At 46.9% G+C, this 20,027-nt stretch overlaps 1 protein-coding gene across 4 annotated transcripts in view; it reads right to left on the reverse strand.

Annotated features, from left to right (window-relative positions):
• LOC121271272 (C-type lectin domain family 4 member E-like) overlaps positions 1-20,027 on the reverse strand; it is a 78,748-nt gene that overhangs the window by 10,052 nt on the left and 48,669 nt on the right. For all 4 annotated transcript variants that reach the window (XM_041177112.1, XM_041177113.1, XM_041177111.1 and 1 more), the window contains 5 exons: positions 19,583-19,699; positions 15,101-15,172; positions 9,184-9,252; positions 3,087-3,161; positions 946-1,020 (listed from right to left, as the gene is read on the reverse strand). In XM_041177112.1, the coding sequence (XP_041033046.1) occupies positions 946-1,020; positions 3,087-3,161; positions 9,184-9,252; positions 15,101-15,172; positions 19,583-19,699 (408 nt within the window). The remainder of the gene's footprint in view (positions 1-945; positions 1,021-3,086; positions 3,162-9,183; positions 9,253-15,100; positions 15,173-19,582; positions 19,700-20,027) is intronic.

The raw sequence follows: 20,027 nt of genomic DNA on the forward strand, positions 1-20,027 counted from the left end.
ATTTCAGATGGTGGTTACGAGTCAACCCTATTGTTATCAGTCTGGAGCCACAGGTAGGCCAGACTGGGTAAGGACATTGGTGAACCACATGGGTTTTTAAACAACATATCATGGTCACCATTATTGAGACTAGCTTTATATTCCAGGTTTATTAATTGAATTCAAATTCTACTAGGTTCCATGGTGGGATTTGAACCCATACCCCCCAGAGGATTAGCTTGGGCTTCTGATCTAGTGACATTACCACTACGCCACCATCTCCCTTTGTTGATTTAACCTGTTCCTGGTTAATGGTTAAGATTATGCTTTTACTCAATTACATCATCTTAGACAGCGCCTTCCAAACACGTGACCTCTACCATCTAGAAGGGCAATGGCAGCAGATAGATGGGAACACCACCACCTGGAAGTTCCCCTCCAAACCACTCACCATCCTGTCTTGGTCGTTCTCTCACTGTCGCTGGGTCAACACAGCACTGTGGGTGTACCTACACCACATGGACTGCAGCGGTTCAAGAAGGCAGCTCACCCACCACCTTCTCAAGGGCAACTAGGGATGGGCAATAAATGCTGGCCCAGCCAGTGACACCCACACCCCATGAATGAGTAAAGAAGTCTGTGATCTCCTCATGAACCAGCTGGCACTGCAGAGATCCCGAGCTCCAGGCTGGAAAGAAACTGATACATAAAGGTGAAGGGTCAGGGTGACTGATGGCACTGTATATTGGGGAGGTCAAGGTAGGTATGAAGATGGCAGTCTTGCGTAACAGCCTCCATGACTATTCCTTCCCACAGGCCTCCTTGGTATCCCATGGGCCTTGTGGGACACGCATGGTGAATTATTGGGTCTGAACTGTGTAATCTACTTGACTCACTAACTCACAAAGTGGGTGAGAGTATTTCAGGAGATGGGCCACAAGTTTCCAGAGCTATATTAACACTCACAGTTGTCCTCCATGTCCGCCAGCTGATTCTTAAAGTCATTGTGCGATCGACGGGTTTGGTCAGCCAGTTTCACAACTGCAAAAGAAGCACAGTGTTAATGCTGGTTGCAGCATGAGGGCATTTTAATCCCCTTTAACGTTGCAGACGCTGTTACTGTCACTCTCCGCAGTACAGGATATCTGAGGTAGGACGTCGCTGAAGCTGTTGGGAGGGTGTTGGTTACAGAACAGTACGTCTTAAAGAAGTCTCCATAGTCTTCTATAGGTTAACTGTAAGTCTTCATTGACTACTAGAAATATGTACACATGTACAGTAAAGGGTACAAGCTAGGGACTGTCTCCATGCTTAGGTCTTTACACGTCTCTGCTCAACACCACACTGACTGCTGGGTCTGAGTCATGTGCCTTCTTACATCAGTGTGTGCGGTACTGTACTCTGTCCCACATTAACCCTACATGTGCCAGACCTTTATACTGCTGAAACGATACGAGAAAACTAGTGCCATCTTCAAACGGTGGGTATCTGCTGTCAACCCTGGTGACTATGGGGAATGTGTGGCAGAGGTATTGATTCAACTGCTGGAGCAAAACACCGGCAGTTGTTGGGAATCCCAGTTCTCCACGTGCAGCAGGGGTATCCAGACCAGCAGGAGGTCCGACTCTGGAGTCCAGGCAATCAACTGAACTGATATCTAAGGGCAAGAGGAAGCTCAAAACCAGTCATGGCTCTCATTGTGGTTAGTGACTGCTGTTGGGAAGTAAACTGGTGCCAGCTGTGGCTCAGTGAGCCAGCAGGGTACGAGATCCAGTCCCACCCAGGACTTGAGCACATATTCCAGGCTGACGCTCCAGTGCAGTACTGAGGGAGTTTTCCAGGTGATACATTAAACTAAACTAGCCTGCCTTCTCAGGTGGGACATAAAATAACACTTGGTATTATCCCCCAGTCAACATCACAACCACAGATTATCTGATCATTGTCACATTGCTGTTAGTGGGATCTTGCTGCGTGCAATTTGACTGTCGTGTCTCTTACATCACAACAGTGATTACACTACACAATTACTTAATTGGCTGTAAAGTGCTTTGGGCATCCTGAGGTTGTGAAAGGCACAATATAAAAAGCAAATTCTCTCATTCCTACCCTAATTGGCAGTGGATGTGCATCACTGTATTAGCCTGTGGCTACCTATGCAATTGTGTTTGGGTGATGAGCTTATGGTGCATCACTTTGCTACGTATTAGTAAATCCTGAGGTAATGAATACCCATGTAATGAGCAGTAGGATATTTACCCTGGTTGTGTGAACACAAGAATGTACAGAGTGTGTACGTTTAACCCTCAGGCTGAGACATGCCATGTTGAGATCCATGTTCCCCATTTGTATGCATTCACCTTAAGCTGCCAATTCTGCCAGATCTCAGTGTCCTGGTTCAGAATTTATGCACCAGTGAGGTAACAGGGCTATACGAGCACATTTCCAAACCCCTACACACGCCACGTTCAAAGCAGGTAGATCAGAAAGTTCCAGATAAGAGCACCAGGAAGATCAAGTTCCTGGGCTTCAGGGGAAGGATTGACAAGACATAAAAGTTGGGCGGAGGGGTTGGTTATGCTGCTCTCTGGATTGTAATATATCCTGAGCAAATCCAAACATTGAAATAAAGCCTGTCTGTTTGCTTATATTGATTGTACTGGGATCATACGCGGGAAGTCCAGGGCAACTGGAGCCTCTAAGTGAAGTGGAGTTGGAGGGCGGCATATAGACCACATTCACTTCATATTCAAAAGTCAAACACTATTTTTATACTTCCACTATAACGTAAATTCCTTGGTCCACAGAAATAATGTAAACCACCCATGTAAACAGTCATGCTGTAATTACACCTCCTACCAGTGGTGGCACTACAGCACCTCTACAGAGACAAGAATGGGATAACACTGTGACCAGTTAACATAGGAAATTCCCACTATAAATGGGGACACAGGGACTTGACACAGAAATGGTTGATGACAAGTTCAAACAGACAAAAGATTGAATTTAAGTTTATTTTAAACCCACAATTTGAAGATGGTCAGACTGAATAAAACAGAAATGTGTGCAAAAGAAAAGGAAAGAAATCTTTGTCATTTATAACTTACTGTCATTGGCCATCAGTGACTGACCCTGTCTCAGTTCCATGCGTGTTTGTTCCTCATCTGCAGATAGCTGGGCAACTGTAAATAAAACCAAATTTTAATGCAGGATCTGTTGTTTGTAGCATGAGGTTATTGTTCACTTTCTGGACATATAAAGTGATTTCCCTCTCCCGTGCACTTATCTTCTAGAATAGAGTGGAAATGGGTAAAGACACAATCCACTATCCTCTGTTTCATCTACAGATCCGGTGAGAAAGTACATGAAGTTAAAAGTGTGATCACAGTATCACAGAGCTTTTACTGCGCAGGAGGCCATTTGGCCCATCAAGTCTGCACTGGCTCTCTGCAAGAGCATTCCACCTAGTCCCATTCCCCTGCCTTATCCCCATAACCTTACACATTCTCTCCTTTCAGGTGGCAACCCAATTCCCTTCTGAATACCTCGATCGAACCTGCCTCCACCACCCTCTCAGGAAGTTTGTTCCAGACCCCAACCACCCTCTGGGTGAAAAAAACTTTTCCTCACGTCACATTTATTCCTTTTGTTCATTATTTTGAATCTGTTTATTCTAATTCTTGATGTTTTCTTGAGTGGGAACAGTTTCTCACTATTTACCCTGTCTATACCCCTCAGGATCTTGAATACCTCTATCAAGTCTCCTTTCAGCCTTCTTTTCTCCAAGGAAAACAGTCCCAATCTCTCCAATCTACCCTCATAGCTGCAGTTCTTCATCCTGGGAATCATTCTTGTGACTCTACTCTGCACTCTCTCCAATCTCTCTCTCTTCACATCCTTCCTCAAGCATGGTGCCCAGAACTGGATGTAGTACTCTAGATGAGGCCAATATGGAATACTCCCCACTTGACAGGATGAGTACAGCTCCAACAACACTCAAGAAGCTCAACACCATCGAGGGCAAAGCACCATCGATTGGCACCACATACACCACCTCCAACATCCACTCCCTCCACCACCGACGCACAGTAGCAGTAGTGTAACCATCTGCAAGTTGCACTGCAGGAACTCACCAAGCACCTTCCAAATCCATGACCTCCACCACATAGGACAAGGGCAGCAGATAGATGGGAACACCAGCACCTGGAAGTTCCCATCCAAGCCACTCACCATCCTGACTTGGGGCTATGTCACCTTCATTATTGTGACCCAAGAAATGCAGCTCATCATTTCATCCACAAAGGGAACCAGAGATGGGCAATAAATGTTGGCCTTACAAGCAACACCCACATCCTGAGAATAAATTGGACAAATAATTTCCCAGTTTGAGAGCTTGAAACATTGAAGTGAGCTGGAAGTGATGTCAGCAGACCTCTTGCGTCATTTCCTGGGTTTCTATGGAGGCCAGAGTGTGAGCCCCACTTACAGGAGCCAGCTGGTCTGATTGGACAAGGGTCATTAACCCTCCTGCCACCTCCATATTGAGGGAGTTCGCTCAAGGTCAGGAGGTCTGCAGCCCAGCTGGCCGCTGCCCAGACGCTCCATCCACAATCTGGTTGTACCCCGTCTGCTGTGGCTATCGCACACTCTGAGCAAGACCAGCAATGAACTGAACCCCAAAGTTCATCCAAGTTCATCCACAAGAACACACAAGGAGCACACAAGATTTAGGAGCAGGAGGAGGCCATTCAGCCTTCTGAGCCTGCTCCACCATGCAATAAGATCATGGCTGATCTGGCTGTGATCTCAACTCCACTTTCCTGTTTGCCCCCTCATATCCCTTGGCTCCCTTGTAGATCAAAAATCTGTTTAACTCAGCCTTGAGCATATTCAGTGACCCAGTCTCACTGCTCGCTGGGGTAGGGAATTCCACAGACTAACAATCTGAGAGAAAAAAAATTCTCCTCATCTCAGCCTTAAATGAGAGACCCCTAAGTTTTAAACTGAGGCCCCTAGTTCTAGATTCCCCCACAAGGGGAACTCCTCTCAGCATCCACTCTGTCAAGTCTCCTCAGGATCTCACATGTTTCAATTAGATCAAATCTCGTTCTTCTAAACTCCAGTGGGGACAGGCCCAACCTGCTCACTTGGGTAGCCGGAGTAAGGCAGAGGACAACCTGAATAACTTTGGTCCAGAATGGGGAGGCACATCAGCCCCTACGCCTCCAACATAAAACATGCCAGGGCAGAGCCCTGGGAACACAGGAACACACGAAACAGGAGCAGGGGTAGGCAATTCGGCCCATCGAGTCTGCTCTGTCATTCAATGTGATCATGGCTGATCTTCCACCTCAACACCATTTTCCTGCACTATCTCAGCATCTCTCAATATCTTTAATACGTAGAAATCTATTGATCTATGTCTTGAACATGCACCATTTTCCTTCACTGTCTCTGTACCCCTTGATGTTTTTAGTACATAGAAATCTATCGATCCCAGTTTTGAGCTGACTGGGTGACTGATCCTCCACAGCTCTCTGGGGCAGAGAATTCCAAAGATTCACCAGCCTCTGAGTGAAGACATTCCTCCTCAGTCCCAAATGGCCTGCCCCTTATTCTGAGACTGTGTCCCCTGGTTCGAGATCCAACCTCCCTCCCCCAACCAGGGGAAAACGTCCTTCCTGGATCTACCCTGTGAGGATTATTCAACGAGATCACCGCTCATTCTTCTAAATTCCAGAGAATTAGAGGCCCAGTCTCCTCAACCACCCCTCACAGGAAGCTCCCACCATCCCAGGGATCAGTCTGGTGAACCTCAGTGGATCTAGACCCAGAGTGCTGCAGTTAGGGGACAGACACCATCCCTCATCAGTCAGGTTTGGAGCACTCGAAATGGGATCAGGATCCAACAGAAAGCAATGGCTGAGCGACCCGGGCTAGCTCGTCTCTATCCTCATCCTGAGGGGGAGAGGGGGTACATTGACCCAAGCTTAAAGCCCCCATTATCCCCACACCACCCACCCACCACCACCCCACCCCGACCTCAATACAGGAAGAGCTGGGGAGGGGTGGGGGGAGTTCAATCCTATCAGTTGTGACTCAGGGGGGTTCTCACTGAGAACACTGCATGGGGTGCGCCAATGCAAGGCTGAGATGAACTCAAGCGGGTTTAATATCAAAACAAAAACAGAATTACCTGGAAAAACTCAGCAGGTCTGGCAGCATCGGCGGAGAAGAAAAGAGTTGACGTTTTGAGTCCTCATGACCCTTCAACAGAACTGAGTAAAATTAGAAGAGGGTTGAAATATAAGCTGGTTTAAGGTGGGGGTGTGGGGTTGGGGGGAGAGAAGTGGGGGGGTGGGTGTGGTTGTAGGGACAAGCAAGCAGTGATAGGAGCAGGTAATCAAAAGATGTCACAGACAGAAGAACACAGAGGTGTTGAAGGTGGTGATATTATCTAAAAAAATGTGCTAATTAAGAATGGATGACAGGACACACAAGGTGCAGCTCTAGTGGGGGTGGGGTGGAAAGGCTAAAAGGGCATAAAAGGTATAGATTTAAAAATAATGGAAATAGGTGGGAAAAGAAAAGTCTATATAAGTTATTGGAAAAAACAAAAGGAAGGGGGAAGAAATGGGGAGGGGGTGGGGATGGAGGAGGGAGTTCAAGATCTAAGGTTGTTGAATTCAATATTCAATCCGGAAGGCTGTCCACAAGCATGACCCAGACCACCCTGTCGCTTGCCATTTTAACACTCCACCCTACTCTTTTGCCCACATGTCCGTCCTTGGCTTGCTGCATTGTTCCAGTGAAGCCCAACGCAAACTGGAGGAACAGCACCTCATCTTCCGACTAGGCACCTTACAGTCTTCCGGACTGAATATTGAATTCAACAACTTTAGATCTTGAACTCCCTCCTCCATCCCCACCCCTTTCTGTTTCTTCCCACTCCCTTTTGTTTTTTCCAATAATTTATATAGATTTTTCTTTTCCCACCTATTTCCATTGTTTTTAAATCTATACCTTTTGTGACCTGTTAGTCTTTCCCCCCCACCCCCACTAGAGCTGTACCTTGCGTGTCCTGCCATCCATTCTTAATTAGCACATTCGTTTAGATAATATCACCACCTTCAACACTTCTTTGTTCTTTTGTCTGTGACATCTTTTTATTATCTGCTCCTATCACTGCTTGCTTGTCCCTACAACCACACACTTCTCTCCCCCCACCCCCGCCACCTTAAACCAGCTTATATTTCACCCCTCTCCTAATTTTACTCAGTTCTGTTGAAGGGTCATGAGGACTCGAAACGTCAACTCTTTTCTTCTCCGCTGATGCTGCCAGACCTGCTGAGTTTTTCCAGGTAATTCTGTTTTTGTTTTGGATTTCCAGCATCCGCAGTTTTTTGTTTTTATCTCGGGTTTAATATCAGTGGTTGGAGCCAGAATGTTGCTGCCACCTACTGGCTCCACCAGGGAACCGCAGCTGGAAGGTCTCATATTGAATTCAGCCTCAATCTCTGGCTTGCGTTCCTCACACTGAACTACACAGAATTGATCCACAGGCAATTCCCCTCCCCATCGGCGCTCTCTATGGTTGGCTCTGGTGAACAAGGAGGAGCAAATTAAGCTGTCGTTCAGCTTCATCCATTTATGTTGTGTTTCTTGGTGTCGCACTGGATGCTTTATCCTCTCCTGCGGAAGAGAACTTCAGGATTTATAGTCGTGGGGGTGAAGGAGAAGAGCCTCCAACCCCAGAGGCCCCTTTAAATTAGTTTTTGAATGTGATACTCGGGGAAACTCCGTACAAAAATAAGAGAGGGGAACCTGTTGAGGGAGAGAGAAGCAAGAATTCAAATTCCCCATATCTTTCTGAATGGAGGCAATTAAAGACATGAACAGGCTCATTTTGAGCTGGACAATGCCGTTCTGGAGTAGAATGGGGGAGGGGCAACTAAGAGGTCAAAGGTTTCAGTAAATCAGGCTCGAGAAACAAACACGCAGCCCAGGGATGGAGTCCAAACTCTTATCCCTGATAGATTCGATTGGCCTGACTGCAGAGGTCAGGTGCACGTTGGCAGATCCCAGGGTGACAGACCCTCAAGTGTGACCATGTCCCGCTGGAGTTTGCTCGGGGTCCCAGAATAGAATCTTAGGGGCAGGATCAGACTTCGACCCTGCTCTGCCATCCAGAAAGATCATGGCTGATCTGGTTGTGGTCTCAGCTCCACTTTACTGTCCGTCCTCCCTATCCCTTGACTCGCTTGTGTATCAAAAAGCTGTCTAACTCAGCCTTGAATAAATTCAGTGACCCACCCTCCATTGGTGGCTGGGGAAGAGAATTCCACAGACTAACTATCCTCTGAGAGAAAACAAATCCCCGTCTTAAACGGTAGACCTCTTATTCTTAAACTTTGTTCTCTGGTTCCAGTCTCCCCCACAAGTAGAAACCTCCTCCCGATATCTACCCTATCAAATCCCCTCGGGATCTCCTTTGTTTCGATAAGGTCACCTCTCATTCTGCTAAACTCCAATGGGTTTAATAAGTGCCCCGATCGGGGTGTTTAGGGTAATTAAGCTGTTTGATGGAGCCGATCAACATTATTTCCTCTAGTGGGGGAGTCCAGAACAAGGGGTCATAACCTTAAAGTTAGAAGCAGGAAGTGATGTCAGAAAGCACTTCTTCACACAAGTAGGAAAGTGGAACTCACTCTACTTGAGAACGTCAAAACTGAGATTGATGTGTTTTTGTTAGGGACAAGTATTATAGGTGAAACCTAGGAAGATTGATGGAGTTAGGATTCAGATAAGCCATGATCTAATTGAATAGTAGAACAGACTGAAGGGGCTGAATGGCCTCCTCTTGCTCCTATCTCCTCCATATCTTGCAACACAAATGTAGAGATTGATTAAAGTTGGTCAGGTAGAGGTGTGCTGCCAATCATTAATACGCCTCCACTGTGCCAAGGTCTCTCTGCCGCTGGCAATATTGGGCTTGAACTCATGATGAGGCTCCTGGCAGCCCAGACACGCTGGAGACGGTGAGCAGGTAAAGCAGCGATGTGGTGGTAGCTCACGCCACCGTTTCCTGATGAGTTGTGAGCTGGGGTAATTAATGTTCAGGTCTGAGTTTGAGTCAATTCCCTCTTTCCCAGCGATACAGAGGTTAGCCTGTCCTCTGTGAAAGGACAAACATTATTCACTCACTTTTGCTGTTCATCTGTACCTGTCCATTCAGTATCTGCTGGTGTCCATTCGTTATTTCCTTGCTCACCTCTGCAGGGGAAGACAAACATTGGCTCAGATCTTCTGACGACAGTGATTGTTACACACAGTGCAATCCAAATACACCCCGCACAAAATGGCAGTAAATGTGACACCACCGCAGCTCACACCAAGATTTATCTGCGGAACTAGAAAGCCATCCTCACAACTCTTAATTAGCTTGGAGAATCTGCAGAGGGAGAGTCTCGCTGGCCACTCGCTGGCCTCCCTCTACTCACTGCTGGGGATTTATTCAAGCATTGGGATGCACTAGCTTTGTACTCTGCATTCCTGGAGGATTGGGAGAGGGGGGGGTGGTGGTGGGGAGGTGGTGGTGGGGGGTGGTGGGTGGTGGGAGGGTGAAAGTTCAGATTCTCATTTTGTCACTTTCTTCTTATTCAAAAAAGGCTGTAAATATCTGCCCACCAACTACAGGCCAAGTGGCTTAACTTCAGCGGTGGGGAAACTTCTAGAAATAATTATTCCGGATAGAATTAATGGGAAAATCTGGGTTGGTTCGGAAGAGTCAGCATGGATTTGTTAAAGGAAAATTGTGCCTAACTAACTTGCTGGAGTTTTTTGAGGTCACCTTTTTGAAGAGGTGACAGAGAGGGTTGATGAGGGCAAGGCAGTTGATGTGGTGTATCTGGACTTCCAAAAGGCGTTCGATACTGTGCCACACAACAGACTTGTGAGGAAGGTTCTAGGTCATGGAATAAAAGGGACAGTAGTAAAGTGGATACAAAATTGACTGAGGGATAGGAAACAGAAGGTAATGGTTAATGGGTATTTTCCAGGCAGGAAGAAGGTTTGTAATGGAGTTTCCCAGGGGTCGGTATTGGGACCCTTGCTTTTCCTGATATATGTAATATATATATAAATGATCTAGATCTTGGTGTGCAGGGGACAAGTTCAAAGTTTGTGGATGACAAAACTTAGGAGAATTGTAAACTGTGAGGAGGACAGTGTAGAACTTCAAAAGGGCATTGACACATTGGTGGAGTGGGCAGATAGGTGGCAGATGAAGTTCAAGGTGGAGGAGTGTGAGGTGATGTGCTTCAATACAAAAAACACAGAGAGACAGTATAAAATAAAGGATATTATTCTAAAGCGTGTGCAGGAGCAGAGAGACCTGGGTGTATATGTACATAAGTCATTATGTGGCAAGACAGGTAGAGAGAGCTGTTTCTAAGTATACATTATTCTAAGCTTCATTAAGATAGAGTACAAGAGCAGGGAGGTTTTGATGAACTTATATAAGACACTAGTTAGATCTCAGCTGGAGTATTGTGTACAGTTCTGGGTACCACACTATAGAAAGGATGTGAATGTATTGGAGAGAGTGCAGGAGAGGCTTACGAGAATAGTTCCAGGGATGAGACACTTCAGTTATGAGGAAAGATTGGAGAAGTTGGGACTGTTTCCCTTGGAGAGGAGAAGGCTGAGAGGAGACTTGATAGAGATTTTCAAAATCATGAGGGGTCTGGACAGAGTAGATAGGGAGAAACTGTTCCTGCTCATAAAAGAATCGAGAACCAGAGGCACAGATTTAAAGTGTTTTGCCAAAGAAGCAACTGTGAGGTGAGAAAATGCTTTTTCACACAGCGAGTGGTTCGGGTCTGGAATGCACTGTCTGGAAGTGTGGTGGAGGCAGATTCAACTGAGGCATTCAAGAGGGCATTGGATAATTATTTAAATAGAAACAATGTGCAGGGTCACGGGGAAAAGGCAGGAGATTGGCACTTGGTTAAAATGCTCAGAGAGCCGGTGCAGACACAATGGGCTGAATGGCCTCCTTCTACACTGTAACAATTCTATGATTCTACTCCCAACTTGAAGGCAGTGATTTGCTCTACAGCCGGAGTGAATCACACTGAGACTCCAGTTCCCAATAGGACCATTGCCCCAGTGACTCACTCTGAGGCTCTTACCCTGTCACCCAATTCCCTCAATACGCCTGTCACTCATCCTGAGAGTCAATCCCTTAAACCCCAATAATTCCAGAACCTCAGTGACTCACTCTGAGCTGTGCTCTGTAACACCGCTGATGTCACTCAGCAATCAGTCTGATATTTCTCAGCCCCACACCATGCTGAGGCACGTATCTCAAGTACACTGCTGATACTGCTGCCTCCTCCTCCAGCTACATCCTAAGAGGGTGTTGGCAACCATGGACTTCCACTGGATGGACCTGTGATTCTGTTTGGAAAACACTGCAGTGGTTTGCTGTTACCTCCTGTGGTATGGCTGATCGGGAAACTTTCCTGCTCTTAACCACAAATCAGGAGGATTTACAGGCTGATAATCAACCTGTTTAAGCCACTCCATGACCACTGAGACCTGAAGTGGGACTTGGACCTGGAGCTTCTGGCCCAGAGTTAGGGTCAGTACCTGCTTCTCCACGAGACCACCTGCTGTCCTTGTCATAGTATCACAAAACAATACAGTGCAGAAGGAGGCCATTCGGCCCATTGGGCCTGTGTCAGCTCCTTGGTGGAAGCTCTCCCATTAATCCCAGGCTCCTGCTTTCTCCCCCCCCCTCCTCCCACAGCTCTGTAGAAAAAAATTCTCCTCATGAGATTCGAGAAGGTTCAATTTGCATTCAGTAAACCAAATAGAACAGCTTCCGTCTGAGTCCTGGACACTCTGCGTGACCAGACCCTGTGGGTGTAAAGGCCATTCCAGTTTGTGACAGGATGGTACTTTATCAAGGCATGAGGGAAAGTAGTCGAGGAGCAGCCGAGTTTACAGGTTCTGCTCGCTATACGCTGACCGCCCCACCACCCACGTGAACTGTGGGTCTGTGCGCACTGAGTGTGGGCAGAACGGGCTCAGCTGTGGTGCACACCGCAGTTGAATAGCCCGCGACCAGTCAGTGCCAAGGCTGGCAACATGGGCCACTGGGGTGACAGCACCTCTGGGCCCAGGGCCCAGTGAGGGAGCCAGTGTCCTTGGAGAGGAGGGGGATGAGAATCATGAGGTGGGAGATTTAACCTCTGTCGCTGCAGCTCAGTAACAGCAGATGGTGGTGAGGGTGGGGCGGCGGTGATCAGGGAGGGGGAAAGCCAAGGATTGAAGTCAAAGTGAACTGCGCATGTGGGGACCGACTGCAGAGAGGGGCGGCGATCACCCACAGTCAGACTGCAAACGGTAACGAGGGCCAGAATTTCACGGCCCCTCCCACCTGGCGTGATATTACAGACCCGCCGAACTGAATGGAGATTTAAGTCGCTCACTGCATCCGCTCGGCGGGGTGGGGGGGAGGGGAGACACGCCATGGTGGGGCTGTAAAATCCTGACAAAGAAAAACATCTGGTTGAAAATGGTCCAGTGGTGTTGCCAATAGAGAGATTCACAGCAGAGCTGGCAGCTGTAGATGGTTTTGCAATGATCTGTAACCATCTCTTATGGTGTGCTGTCAGCAGCTTTAGTTCCAGCTCCAAGTTGATGTGGCTTATTTCTAAGAACTGCTGTTAATAGCAGGGAGTAATTGCTGGCTGACTGCCCATTACACAGCCCACTGACCACAAACAGGCCATTTGGTCCAGCTACTACACGCTGACTGTAATATCCCACGCTCTCATTGGCTCTGTCCGCCCTGCCCCCCACCTCTCTCTATCGGAAAGGATAGACTTGCATTGGAGGCGGTGCAACGAAGGCTCACTAGATTGGTCCCCCAGGGATGAAGGGGTTGTCCTATGATGAGAGGTGGAGCAAATTGGGCCTATATTCACTGGCCTTTCGAAGAGGCATCTCCCTGAAATGTACAAGGTCCTGAAGGGGTTTGACAGGCGTCGGCGTGGGAGGTTGTTTCCGCTGGTCGGGGAGTCTAAAACACAGGGGGGTTGGGGGGGAAGGGGGGGCACAGTCTCAGGATAAGGGGCCAATCGTTTAGGGCTGAAATGAGGAGAAATTTCTTCACTCAAAGGCTTGTGAACCTTTGGATTTCTCTGCCCCAGACAGTTGTGGATGCTCTGTTTAAGGCTGGGATTGACAGATTGTTGGTCCGTCAGGGAATTAAGGGAGGGAAAATGGAGTTGGAGCCCAAGGTCAGTCGTGCTTGTATTGAATAGCAGAGCTAGTCAACTCCTGCTCCTATTTCTCATGTTCTTGCAGTCCCTTCTCCCTCATCTTTCCCTTTACCCGTATCGGTGTTTTATCACTCCAGCACAAGCATTGAGGAACATTCTTAGATATTACAATAATATTGCTTCTGGAAGTTACAGAATTCCACAGTACGATAGAAGACCATTCAGCCCATCGGCAACTGTGCTGGCTTTCCCAAAGAACTATTCACTCAGCCCTATTTCTCCCTCCTCCGTCCTTTGACCAATAGTTATCCTTCAATCAGCAGCACTAAACCCAATGGATTATCCGGTAACATGAAAGGGAACTCTGAAGCTGTTTATAAACAGTAAAAGGATAGTTAAAGGAAAGGCGGGGTTATTTATGGAGGAAAGGGCGTGGCTGAGATACTAACTGAATACTTTGCATCTGTCTTTGCTAAAGAGGGCAATACTGTCAATGTCACAGTATAGCAAATGGATTGGATAAAAATAGATAAAGTGGAGGTGCTAGAAATAAATAAAGATTCCTGGATACGAGGTGTTCAGGAAAGGTAGGGATGGAAAGAAAGGAGGAGGGATGGCAGCATTGATTAAAGAGAATATTACAGTGCTGGAGCGAGGACATACTAGAGGGGTTGAGGGCAGAATCTATTTGGTTAGAGTTCAGAAACAATAGAAGTGTGTTATGCTGTTGGGTGTATTCTATAGGCCATCAACTAATGGGAAAGATATAGGTAGGCAGATTTGCAAGGAAATTGCAGAGAGGTGCAAGGCCTGTAGAATAGTTGAAATAAGGGACTTTAATTATCCTAATATAGACTGGAATAGTCATAGTATAAAGGGCAGAAAGGGGTAGAGGTTCTGAAATGTGTTCCTAGAATTTTCTTGATTAATATACTTTGCTCGAATGCCGGAATATTGTCAGGGTTCGTAGCCTTTGCCGTATCCAATGCCTTCAGTTTCTTGATATCATGTGAAGAACTTGATTGATTTTTTTGGTCAATCTCTTTTGTCAAAGGTTCAATGTTTATTTGTGCAAGAGAAAGAGGCATCAAATGTTTCTGTTATTAATACTTTGAAGGCCTTGTTATTTGACGCTTTTAGGATTGTTGCAACAATAGTTTTTTTTAATAAGAAAATTATGAATGGGTTTTTTAAAGCAGTTCCACACATGCCATTGTTATAGTTTGGTTCATTAGTTCTGTATGGAGTGTATAACAGGTGAATGGGCATGGACGTATCATGAGTTGACATGGGTGGCTATGGGTGGGTGGTATGAAATGTCATGGAGGGGACATGCGTAAGACCTTTTGCCCTTGCCACTTTTCTGAATTCAGACTATGGTTCATGTCTCCTCTGAGGGACTGTGAAACCATGTCATTAAGGATCTGGCCCGACCACAAAAATTGTGTGAATCTAGGAGATGCCTATGTGCATACAATGCAGCCGGCCAGGTCTGGAGTGCAATGTGCGGGTAGGCAACCCAGACCCTTTCCCTGCACCACTGAAAATTGGGGTGCTGGGAATGAGGGAAGGAATCCTGGAATTGGGTCCTGCCCACCATTTTTAAATGGCTCCAGCATGCTCATGGCTCCATTAAAACCCGACCCTGAGCCTACAAGATTCTCGGTCTCGACTTCTGAATCATGTACCGAACATTGCACTTACTCACTGGCCCATGGGAGGGCACTAGAGAGTCATTCTGAGTCTCTAATGCTGGTACATTAATGGAGGTGATACAGTTGCAGCAGACTGGTCCACATTGGACATGGGGCACGTGGACAAATACTTACCCATCTTCATTCCTAAAAGTTGCATCGAGACGTCATCCCTGAGATCTTTAATTTCACGGGAGATCTGTTTAACTGAAAATGAAACAATTGTTATCAGCAGTCCCAACACTGACTATCTCAAGCTGAAGAATTGTCTCCAAGTGCATGTGACTGGGGCTTGGTGATACAATTGGAAGTAAATAGGCAAACATGATGTTCTTAAAGGGAGCTTTCAGGCTGGCTATTTCGGGAACAGGAGCAGGCTCTTTGGCCCCTCAATGAAGTGATTTTCAGTTAGATCGTCGCTGACCTGTATGTTAACCCCAAATATCCCCATTTGCTTCATGTCCCTATATACCCCCACCCAACAAAACCCTCTCCATTTCACATTTGAAGCTTTCAATTGACCCCAACTTCAACAGCTTTTCTAGGGTGGTGGGGGTGGGGGGGGGTGGTGGGGTGCGTGGTGGGGATGTGGGGAGGGGGCGGTGAGGGAGGGGAGAGTGGGGGGATGTGGGGAGGAGAGTTCCAGGTTTTTGTGAAGACGTGCTTCCCAACATTACCCCTGAATGGCTGAGCTCTAACTTCAAGGTTCTGCCCCCTTGTTCCGGACCTCTCCCTGCAGTTTCCCAGTGAGTTGTTGCAGCACATCTTGTAGACAGTACACACTGCTGATAACTGTGCGTCGGTGGTGGAGGGAGTGAGTGTTTAAGCTGGTGGATGGATGGCCAGTCAAGCGGGGCTGCTTTGTCCTGGATGGTGTTGAACTTCTTCAGTTGTGGGAGCTACACTCATCCAGGCAAGTGGGGAGCATTCCATCACACTCCTGACTTGTGCCTATCAACCCTATCAACTCCTCTAATCACCTTAAAAAGTTTAGATCATCCCTTGCTCGTCTATTTTTGAGGGAAGCCTAGTCTACACATCGAATCCTTATAATTTAACCCTTTTAACCGCAGCATTATTTCGATGCAATTTTAGGGAGGCTTATGTAAGATGGGAAATAATTGAGTAATCTCCCCTCTAATCTTTCCGTCTTCAATATAAACAATCCCAATCTTCACCCTCTCCACAGATCTCCAGTTCCTCATCAGTCAGGTTGCCCGTCCTGCCTCTAGTGATTGAAAGGAGGAGATTTGCAATAGAAGTTTTCAGAAATATGACGATGATCAATAAAGTCCCCACTTTAGGGTTAGGGGTTAGGGTTAGGGATAGGGGTTAGGGTTAGGGATAGGGGTTAGGGTTAGGGGTTATGGGTTAGGGATAGGGGTTAGGGTTAGGGAGGGAGGATTAGGGTTAGGGGTTATGGGTTAGGGATAGGGGTTAGGGTTAGGGAGGGAGGATTAGTGTTAGGGGTTATGGGTTAGGGATAGGGGTTAGGGTTAGGGAGGGAGGATTAGGGTTAGGGGTTATGGGTTAGGGATAGGGGTTAGGGTTAGGGAGGGAGGATTAGGGTTAGGGGTTATGGGTTAGGGATAGGGGTTAGGGTTAGGGACGGAGGATTAGGGTTAGGGGTTATGGGTTAGGGATAGGGGTTAGGGTTAGGGACGGAGGATTAGGGTTAGGGGTTATGGGTTAGGGATAGGGGTTAGGGTTAAGGAGGGAGGATTAGGGTTAGGGGTTATGGGTTAGGGATAGGGGTTAGGGTTAGGGAGGGAGGATTAGGGTTAGGGGTTATGGGTTAGGGATAGGGGTTAGGGTTAGGGAGGGAGGATTAGGGTTAGGGGTTATGGGTTAGGGATAGGGGTTATGGGTTAGGGAGGGAGGATTAGGGTTAGGGATTATGCGTTAGGGATAGGGGTTAGGGTTAGGGAGGGAGGATTAGGGTTAGGGGTTATGGGTTAGGGATAGGGGTTAGGGTTAGGGAGGGAGGATTAGGGTTAGGGGTTATGGGTTAGGGATAGGGGTTAGGGTTAGGGAGGGAGGATTAGGGTTAGGGGTTATGGGTTAGGGATAGGGGTTAGGGTTAGGGAGGGAGGATTAGGGTTAGGGGTTATGAGTTAGGGATAGGGGTTAGGGTTAGGGAGGGAGGATTAGGGTTAGGGGTTATGGGTTAGGGATAGGGGTTAGGGTTAGGGAGGGAGGATTAGGGTTAGGGGTTATGGGTTAGGGATAGGGGTTAGGGTTAGGGAGGGAGGATTAGGGTTAGGGGTTATGGGTTAGGGATAGGGGTTAGGGTTAGGGAGGGAGGATTAGGGTTAGGGGTTATGGGTTAGGGATAGGGGTTAGGGTTAGGGAGGGAGGGTTAGGGTTAGGGGTTATGTGTTAGGGATAGGGGTTAGGGTTAGGGAGGGAGGATTAGGGTTAGGGGTTATGGGTTAGGGATAGGGGTTAGGGTTAGGGAGGGAGGATTAGGGTTAGGGGTTATGGGTTAGGGATAGGGGTTAGGGTTAGGGAGGGAGGATTAGGGTTAGGGGTTATGGGTTAGGGATAGGGGTTAGGGTTAGGGAGGGAGGATTAGGGTTAGGGGTTATGGGTTAGGGATAGGGGTTATGGGTTAGAGAGGGAGGATTAGGGTTAGGGGTTATGGGTTTGGTTTAGGGGTAGGGGTTAGGGTTAGGGTGGGAGGGAGAGTCAGGATTATGTGTTAGGTATAGGGGTTAGGGTTAGGGAGGGAGGGAGGGTTAGGGTTCGGTGTTATGGTTATGGTTAGCCTTAGGGTTAGGGTTTAGATGTTAGTTTTAGGGTTAGGAGTTAGGGCTAGGGTTAGGGTTTCGGGTTAGGCTTACTAATGGGTGTTGGACTAACTGGTTTAGTTAGAAATACAACATTTATAAGATTGTTATGTTTTGAGACTCTTTGATTAGGCGAGATTGAGGAATGAAGGGGGTCATGTGTAAAAACTCATATAAAAACCCATCTGGATCACTAATGTCCTTCAGGGAAGGAAATCTGCTTTCCTTACCTGGTCTGGCCTACATGTGACTCCAGACCCACAGCAATTTGGTTGACTCTTAACTGCATTCTGAAATGGCCCAGCAAGCCTCTCAGTTCCAGGGCAATTAGAGGTAGACAGCACATGCTGGCCTTGCCAGCGACACTCACATCCCATGAAAGAATAAAGAAGAAAAAATGTGACCTGCTCTGAATTGTGGCCAATAACAAGCTAGGGTGGCTTTGTTATTAAAGGTTAAAGGGAGGGCCAGGTTGTCTGACTGGGAAGGAGGTGCTAGATGTTCACACCTACAGACAATTGTTAGAGCAGCTATGTTGAATATGATAGACTGTTAGGCTTCAAGTCTCACAGGCAGATGTTAGGCATGTCAGGTTTGTACTTCAGGCTGTCTGTTTAATTCCAAGATAGAATGGGATTTGGGGGTCTAGAGGATAGCTAATTAGCATTTCTACCTGGATACAAGGCCTACGCGATTCACGTTGCCATGGAGATAGGCTTTGAGAGTGGAATGGCTCACAGAAAGCCACTGTGTCATCAGATTTCAGTTTTCTAAGATGCCCCTGAAACTCACAGATACAAATCAGTCTGCAAGAATCTGAGAGTGTGAGAGAAAGAGTGAGAGAGAGAGAGAGAGGGCAGGAGATAGGGGCATCTAGTCCCACACCTGAAGCAGAGAAAATGCTGACTTTATGTTGCACCCATGCAGAATGCAGGTGGGAGCTCACACTCACATTGAAGGAACTGAATTCATGAGGGTTTAAAGGAGGCTTGGCTAGAAAGAAGGAATCCCCAATTTAAACCTCATAATGAAAGTCAGTTCTGGAATTAATACCAGCTGGGAAAGGAGAAATGAAGCAGGCCATTGGCAGTGGAGGATAGCCTTGGACTGGTTCCTGGAGAATGAAGTGTCAACTTCAGATACAGAGTAAAGTCCAACTGTAACAGGGGTTCCTTGGTTGTGCCAAAACTTAAATGGGGAGTTTCCTTGTGTGGTTGAAAGTCAAAGGTGCCTAACAAATAGTGTTTAGCTTGGGTTGCATTTAGTTTGTTACAGTAAAAGTCTGAAAACTTGAAATCTTGTCATGCGATCCTTTCAGTCAGTCACTAGAAATTCAAATATCTTTTTAAAGTCTCTCCGGAGGTCATGACATGTGTCTGTGAGTTTCAGGAACGTCTTAGAAAACTGAAACCTGATGACACAGTGGCTTTCTGTGGGCTATTGCATTCTCAAAGCCTATCTCCATGGCAACGTGAATCATGTAGGCCTTGTATCCAGGTAGAAATGCTAATTAGCTATCCATAGTCATGACAGTCTATAGTTATGCAGTTTCCCTATTCTTACCTTCCTGAAAAGAATATTACATTAGTTACAATTTTCATATTGAAAGACGATTGAGCAATTATGACAGGAGTCTCAAATCTCCTCTCTCACTTCCTTCCACAGCCTCAGATGATACCTCCAGGGCCCTGTGACTTATCCAGCTTAAGTTCTGCCAATCTTTTCCATGTTAATTCCTTCTCTACAGTTTTCCAGTGCTGAAGGCACTCTGATTCCAAACACCATTTGGGGTGGGGGAGGAGATGTTGACACGTGTTCAGGGACTTACATTTCAGCAATCCGACAACGAATATTATAGTCAGCAGAACAAAGAGTCCTAGGAGGATGTAGGCAATGAGGTTGGAGAATTTCCCCTGGGTTGCTCCTGCTGTTCCACTTGCGTGACCTGGAAGGAGAAATAGAGGTCAGAAAGTACGTTTTGCGGGAAATGTTTGTAAATGATTAAGGCGTTGGTCCCTTAGAGGGAATTAATAATGGGGGACAAGGAAATGGCAGAGACTTTGTACAAGTGTTTTGTGCCTACCTTCACAGTAGAAGGTAAGTGGTAGGAAATCAAGAGGCAAAACGGGAGGAGGAACTTAAACAATCATGATGGTTCTAGGAAAGTGAATGGGACTAAAGGACGACAGGTCCACTAGGCCTGTTGACCTGTACCTAGTGTCTTGAAGGAAGGGGCTGCAAAGATAGTGGATGCATTGGCTGTAATCTTCCAA

The sequence above is a fragment of the Carcharodon carcharias genome, chromosome 30, assembly GCF_017639515.1.
Source record: "Carcharodon carcharias isolate sCarCar2 chromosome 30, sCarCar2.pri, whole genome shotgun sequence".
NCBI lineage: Eukaryota > Metazoa > Chordata > Chondrichthyes > Lamniformes > Lamnidae > Carcharodon > Carcharodon carcharias.